The 7,463-nt window shown below is 34.7% G+C and overlaps 1 protein-coding gene across 3 annotated transcripts in view; it reads right to left on the bottom strand.

The window, feature by feature from the left end:
• POLR3B (RNA polymerase III subunit B) overlaps positions 1-5,456 on the bottom strand; it is a 66,633-nt gene extending 61,177 nt beyond the window's left edge. For all 3 annotated transcript variants that reach the window (XR_015750130.1, XM_087968410.1, XM_026694980.2), the window contains exons 1-6: positions 5,359-5,456; positions 3,532-3,564; positions 2,647-2,703; positions 1,896-1,960; positions 1,480-1,555; positions 976-1,076 (exon numbers count right to left, since the gene is read on the bottom strand). Coding sequence is in view for 2 of the 3 variants with exons in the window: in XM_087968410.1 (XP_087824536.1) it covers positions 976-1,076; positions 1,480-1,555; positions 1,896-1,960; positions 2,647-2,703; positions 3,532-3,564; positions 5,359-5,424 (398 nt within the window). In the remaining variant the exon portion in view is untranslated. The remainder of the gene's footprint in view (positions 1-975; positions 1,077-1,479; positions 1,556-1,895; positions 1,961-2,646; positions 2,704-3,531; positions 3,565-5,358) is intronic.
• Between the last annotated feature and the right edge of the window lie 2,007 nt (positions 5,457-7,463).

Consider the following 7,463-nt stretch of genomic DNA (forward strand, 5'->3'; position numbering starts at 1 on the left):
GCATAGTCTTTTTTGCCTTTTAAAATGCATAAGATCCACATTAATAGTATAAAAGCTCACCAAAATTAGCTTAGAGAAGAACTTTTGAATAGATAACATACTGGCCAATAACTAGTAGTCTATGAATCTACTACCAAAATTTCACCAAATTTGTGTGTGAAACATTCACACCTTTTTCATTTATTTAATCACTTTCTGTATTGCCTTTATTACTTTATAGGTAACTCAAGGCTGTACACATACATAATATTGCTTCTTGTTGCTACTTTTCCCACAAATCTGTGAAGCAAGTTTTGCTGAGAGAATGACTGGCCTAAAGTCACTCAGCTGGCTTTCATGTCACAGGTGGAACTAGAACGCACTCTCCTGGTTTCTAGGAGAGCACCTTAATCACTACACCACACTGGTTCTCTTTCCCTTTCTTTTTCGGCATGCCATATGAATTCAAATCTACCCATATAAAATCTAACTTCTTTATAGCAGAAACAGAGCCTATAGTTGGTACTTGGCTTCAACATAAAGTCAGGCTGAGAAGGATCTGTCATCCACAAGGTAACCAACTTCTAAAAAAAACCTGGCTCAATACAACTGTTTCTGTGATTAAGAAGATAGTCACAAAGAATAGTTCAAGCCTACAGACGGCCTTAGCTATGGGATTCTATTCCTGGGGGTAGAGACCCACCATTGCATTTCTTGCCAGATTCAACCTACTACCCCCATCCACAGACAGAAGTTTCATCTGATAGATTTATTCTGAGTGTTCTAATGCTAAGATAGATTAAATTCAAAGTGCTACACTAATATAATGCCTCTGCTTTACATTCAGGTGAAAATGACTAGTATTACAGTACTTGTCCATAAACGTGCTAGTTATAATCTTGATGGCTGTTCAGATCAAGGCCGTGCGCATTATCCAGCAGAGTTCCTAACTATTTTCTGTTATGTGTTATGTAAGACTAAATATTAGTTACTTACCTGCCAACAGGTAATGCATTACGAATAATTCTTTGGCTGCCTCGAGTATATTCAATGTCCACTGTAATTGGGGCAGAGTAAGTCATGTCTCTCAGGCGACACTTAAAAGAAAAATAAATAAATGTTCCATATGTGAAAGTCTTCAACACTCCTTCAAAGCTTTTCTCAGAGACATATTTTAAGGGCTAGGATTTTATCTATAGTTATAGATAATCTATATTGATTTAGATAGCTATATTGCTATATAGCAAAATAGATAGCTATATTGCTATCCATACTATTATACTAAACTAAGTATTATAGTAGAATTGGTTTAGCGGATATCAGACGTAATGGTTAAAATCTGTGGAAATATATGCATAAAAATATGTTACATACATTTATGTACACTATCATTCTACTTTAATAGACAAACCCCCTTAACTGAGAACTTATTGTAAACTCACTCTAATTTGCTAGTTGTCAAAAAATTTCCAAAGTAAAGTGTGGAATAGAACTACATACCTCATGAGGAGAAACCGGTCTTGTTACATTGAAGCTTTCTTCAACATCTGGAGTACCCACATAAATATTGAGATATCTGCAAGGTAAGACCCAATAAAAATAATTATAAATAGAATATGAATCAATTGCCAAATATATAGTTCATGTTTTTATGTTATTATATTTCTATTTAGTAAAACTAATTATGAATATTTAAAGAAATTTATAAATTATAAATTGCAAGAAAAAAGCTGTTTTTTATAAAACCCATTATTTGTAGGAAAACCATATTGCCATTTAATCCATCCTAGCTCAATCAATTATATTATATTACATCTGTACATCTGCAGCATTTCATAGCAGACTTTATGGATAAAACAAAAGCTTCCATGGAAGTTGGATATTCAAGCTACAACCAGAATAAAATTTAGGCTTACTTTAAATACCACATTGGATCAGCATCACTTGTAATTTTTTCATTGGCTTTCATTATTTTCTTTATCTGAGAATGAAAGAAGGTTGAAGGATATGCTTAACAGGTAGTCCTTGACTTATGATTGTAAAATCAAAGTTACAACAGTCTTTAAAAAAGTGACTTCCAACCTGTACTTGGAGTTACAACTGTTTCGACATGCTTGCTGTCATGTGATTGCAATTTGGGCATTTGGCAATTGGCTCACATTTACAACCAATTGTAGCATCCTATGGTCACATGATTATGATTTGAGACTTTTGTCAATTTCTGGCAAAAAAATACCCATTGGGGAATATGGATTCACTTAATAGCACTTAAGCACTTAGACTTATATACCGCTTCAGTGCTTTTACAGCCCTCTCTAAGCGGTTTACAGAGTCAACATATTGCCCCCAACAATTTGGGTCATTTCACCCACCTCAGAAGGATGAAAGGCTGAGTCAACCTTGAGCCTGGTGAGATTCGATCTGCCAAATTGCAGACAGCAGGTAGGTAGCAGAAGTAGCATGCAGTACTGCATTATAAACCACTGTGCCACCACGGCTCTAACAACAATGTGATTCATTTAAACCCCACAATAAACACTGTAAAATTGGATCTAACCTGACTTATGACGCCAATGATTTATAACAAACTCAGCTCCAATTGTGGCTGTAGGTCAAGAACTACTATATATTATAGGCTTTAATATTCAGTAAAACAAAATTGCTTACCTCTACATTGATGAAATAATTGAATGAATCTATATGTTGCTTTACAAGTCCTTTTACCTAAAATAGGAAGATTACCTTCAGTGAAGGAAAATATAGGACTTTTGAATTGCATAAACTCATTTAATACTTTGAAGTTTTACTTGAAGGATTTCCGTAATGTCTTACTTAAAAAATGAATTTGGTTTTGCATAAATAGTTCCGCCATCCTGACAATGTAAAGATTAGTTTTATAGTGTACATTATAGTATATGGATTTTTACCTCTATTATGTACAATTACATATTAGATTACTTCACATACTAGGTTTCTTTGTATACATTTAAAATATAAAAGTTGAGGACAACATATAAGTATAATAAACCTTTCTTAAAGAAAACTTGAATGTATCTTCCAGAGTCAGGGAGAGTAGTAACATTGTTTATTAAGGTACAATAACATGAAAAGATTTACAGTATGCTCAAGCCCTGCTTATAATGAACTAGTTGGCCCCAAAAAAGAGGATAAAATGGATCTTCCTTCTGAACCAATAAATATTTTAAAATACAGATATGGCTAATAATATAAACAAATAATGCAAACTAGGAAGGTACCCAAACTACATTATTTCTATTGGCTGCAGTTAAATTACCTTTCAGCCCACACAAACTCATTCTAATTTTAATTCCAAAATATATTTGAGAGAAGATGTAATTATGCAAAATATTACAGAAAGAAAAATTAGTAGTCCAGATGAAAAAAATAACAAAATGCACACCAAGAATATACTATGTTCAATGTATTTTCTCATTATTGTAGACAACATCGGAGTAAAACCAGCAACTTTATGTAATTACTTTGTGAAAAAAGGGGAAAAGATTTCTCCAATCTGGTTGCACTTATACTAACCTTCAAAAAAGCTGGAAGTAGTCTCCATTTTTCCTGAAAACAAAAGTAGATCAAAACAGTAAAATATATGGAACACAAGTTCAAGAAAAATATTTTATTTTTTAAAAATCAAGTTTTATAATTATTGTTTTATCCATAGTAATATGTACTAAGATATATTTATTACTACATGTATTTAGACAGTCTACTAGAACTTTTGATTTGATTTAGATGAATACTAGTACATAAGATTGCAAGTTTAGCTCATTTATTATTTAATTCTTATTTCACATAATTTAAGAAGAACTGGACTTCCTAATAGGTCTCTCATTCAGATTTCCCACAAATTTAGAATTCCCTATTTAGTATGGTGGGTAGGGATCTTCAAAACCTGGCTACTTTAGCAAACTGGTTAAATCATGACCTTAAAGCCAATGTAAATATAAGATGATCTTGTTTATATACATAGCTAACAGTTTATTGTGAATAAGCTAGCATACTGGGACTCACAAATTGTTGCCATACTCATGGATGTTAAAGGTTTTGTTTTACTGAATGATTTTTATTGGCCAATGGCTGAAATAAAGTTTCTGTCTCTAAATGAGCCAGCATGTTGAACTCAAATTCTTAGTTATTTCTAAATGGCTCCTACTGTCAAACAGAGGGCTAAATAAAACATGAAGATATCATGAACTGTCAACCAAAAATTCTGGTTAGAATCAGAAACCTAAAATCAAGCAGAAGTGATTAAGCAACATACTGACTCATTTAAACCAAAATTCTTGGAAATATTGGCCTACTTTGGCATATCAAGTCTCCCATTAGGTTCTTCCATTAATAGAAGTAATAATGCTCTACTATACCAGAGGTCAGCAACCCATGGCTCTGGAGCCACATGTGGCTCTTTCATCCCTGTGCTGCGGCTCCTTATTACTCAAACATGCGTCACAACCTCCAATATGCGACACCTGCCAGCATGCGATTTATTGAGCTTTTCAACCCTTCTTTTTTTTCGGAGTTCAAAATGTTTTTGTTGCATGCAGAAATAAAAATTTGTTTTCTCTGTAGCAGTTCATTCATTTTATAAATGCAGCACACTATATTTTTTATACATAGCATAAAGGTAAAAGACTATATGTGCAGTGTTATCTTCATTTTAGATGTCAAAAGCCATTTTGTGGCTCCCAGTATTTTCTTTTCTGTGGGAAACGGGTCCAAATGGCTCTTTTGAGTGTTTAAGGTTGCTGACCCCTGTACTATACCATTTAAGTTTTTTTTGTTTTGGTAGGAATTTGTCAAAAAAGGTCATAGGTAAAGTGCATGTATGTGAGAGATGCACAAGCATCTAAATTTATTGAAGCACCCATCAGCATATTTCTACAGTGGTGGAACAAAGCTGCTTCGATCAAACAGAAAATAGCGAAACGGGCTGGAGCAACAGCTGGTTTATCTGGGCTTCCTCAAGCTCCAACAACGTCAAGTTTCCAGAGCTTCTGATCTCTCAAAAGAGAAATATGGGAGACAAGAATAGCACCTGGTTCCCACAAGTACGGTCAAAAGCAGAGATGAATTAAAAACTACTGCTTTGGGAATGTAGTATTATACATACTATATATACATACCGGAACACTCTAACTTCTTATTCTATGCTTCATCTTACAGAGAGATTAATGCTCTTTTATAACCTCCAATAGTAAAAAGAGGGTTAGAAAAGGACTAATATAATGAAACTGTAATCAGAAGCCTCTGAAACTAGATTTACACTCTCTTTTTTTTTTTTGTCAGCAAGTTTAAAAAGCTTCAGGTTCTACAATCGCTTTCTGTTTTGGTCCCGCTGCTTTGACTCACCTCCACCGTATTTACCGGAGCCGCCGCTTGTTCGGGAGTAAAAGCTCCCAACTCTGCTGCATTCATGCTGCACAACGTTCCCCTTGCAGACCCAGCGTTTCCTGAGTATAGCGCATGCGTGTATCCTTGAAATCTGTCCTTCCTGCAACTCACCAACTGAAAAGAAGTTCCATTCAGTGCTCTACTAAAAAGCTTATATGTCGTTAGAAAATGTAACCACTTGATCAGAGTTAGATGTCTGCTGTTGTGCGTGGGTGTAATTCAGGCTCCTTGGACAAAACTCTTTCACCCAGAGCAAAGCTCATTTACCTCATATTAATCCTCCCAGCTCACTATTTTTCATTGTAAAGAAATTAAATAGATAAGTCAAAATAATTAGAAACTGCTTGGTACAGAACATCCTTTAGGGCAGTGTCTCTCAAACTTGGCAACTTTCAATTGTGTTGATTTTGATTCAGTTTGGCTGGGGAATTCTGGCAGTTAAAGTCCACATATCTTAAAAGTTGCTAAGTTTGACAAACACTGCTTTAGGGTTTAAAATGTATGTGCCAGCTCTATGTGACACGTAATAGCCAGGGTTTGTTTATTTCATAAATATTAAGAGTCTATAGGCTTCCTTCAGAAGTATAAAAAGATGTACCACTAGATCATGCCTGAATGTCTGAATGCAAAAATCTGAAGAATCATTAGCAGAAAGTTAAGCATATTCTGTGTTTCTATGTGCTATCAGATGGTTGCCCAGATTGTTGAAGCTCAGTTATATAATGCATATAAAGTGCATAACCCTGCAAATAACTTACAATGATTAGCAAAAGGTACCCAGGGATTGAGTTGCACAATGTGCTGTGCCTGTCCCATTTCTATCATCATGTGGCATATAGTAGTGTGGAAAGGGAACTTCACAAGGACAGTGGTGTCACCCAAGCAGGAAAAGCCCAAAGGGAACATCAAGCCAGCCATAAAACAAACTTGCATAGGAAAAGGAATCAAATAAAAGGTATTAAAGAAGCCCCTTAGACAAAAGCCCAAATAATTAAGAAAACTAAGGAAACAAGAAAAGAAAACCCTTACAAACACAAGACATGCCAAATCAGCAAAACAAACAGACAAAAGACACAAAATATATTGCAAAGGAGACAGACAGGAGATTGCCACAAAACAAACATAAGAAACCATTAAGCAAAAAAAAAAAAAAAGACTAGGACGAAACTGATAATCCAATCAAACCACCCTGCGGAGTTTATCCTCCGGCGGAAATGAAGACAACCCCTGACAGGATTTAAAACATTAAGAAATACAAACACAAGCACACACACACAAAAGGAGAAAAGGTATAAAAAAATCAGGGGCTTATCATACAGCGCTAGCTAGCCCCAGGAACGCAGACTTCTTGCTATCTCTCGCCTTCCTGAAAATAAAAAGATCCAGCTTTCAAGCAGTTGTCTGTATCCTTGCACCGGAGCTCTCCCAGGAGGAAAATCGAATCCTCAGAAGAAAGGCATTTTCCAAGCCTTTCAACAGTAGCAAATCCATATTCCTTGGTGTATGCATAAGTAAAGTTCAGCATTTTTATCCACTTTATAAAGTTGTACATTTCTTTTATAGATTAAAATATAACTATTAAAATAGCTGGCACATTTATTTCAAAGCCTACTCTAAACCCATTGAAATAATTTGTGTATGGATTAAGTGTGGACAGATTCAGACATTTTAAAGGAGCTGCAAGGTTTCAGAGAATCAAAAAATCCCATTTTTAAAGTAGCAGTGGTATCTTTTTATGTTTATGCTTAGTAATACATTTATATTTGCAAAATCCTCTTAAGTATCTCTTTGGACACAGGTATGTAAATATATATTTTATACAAATTTTTATAATAATAAAATAGAAGTTCTATTGTCTGCAATCTGCAGTTGACTTACCTCTAGTTTCAGTCTCAATGTGGTAATTTCAAGTTTATTTTTTACTTGCAAGTTTTGTATTTTGCTTTTTCTCCAGGATCTTAAAGCAGCTATAATAGTACTCCATCCTCTATTTTCCCCCTCAGTAACAACCCTGTGAAATAGGTCTGAAAATGATTGGCTCAAATCATCTGCCAAGCATCCAT

The sequence above is a fragment of the Notechis scutatus genome, chromosome 6 (genome assembly GCF_049901735.1).
Source record: "Notechis scutatus isolate UNSWTSFEM ecotype Mainland chromosome 6, rNotScu1.2, whole genome shotgun sequence".
Classification (NCBI taxonomy): Eukaryota; Metazoa; Chordata; class Lepidosauria; order Squamata; family Elapidae; genus Notechis; species Notechis scutatus.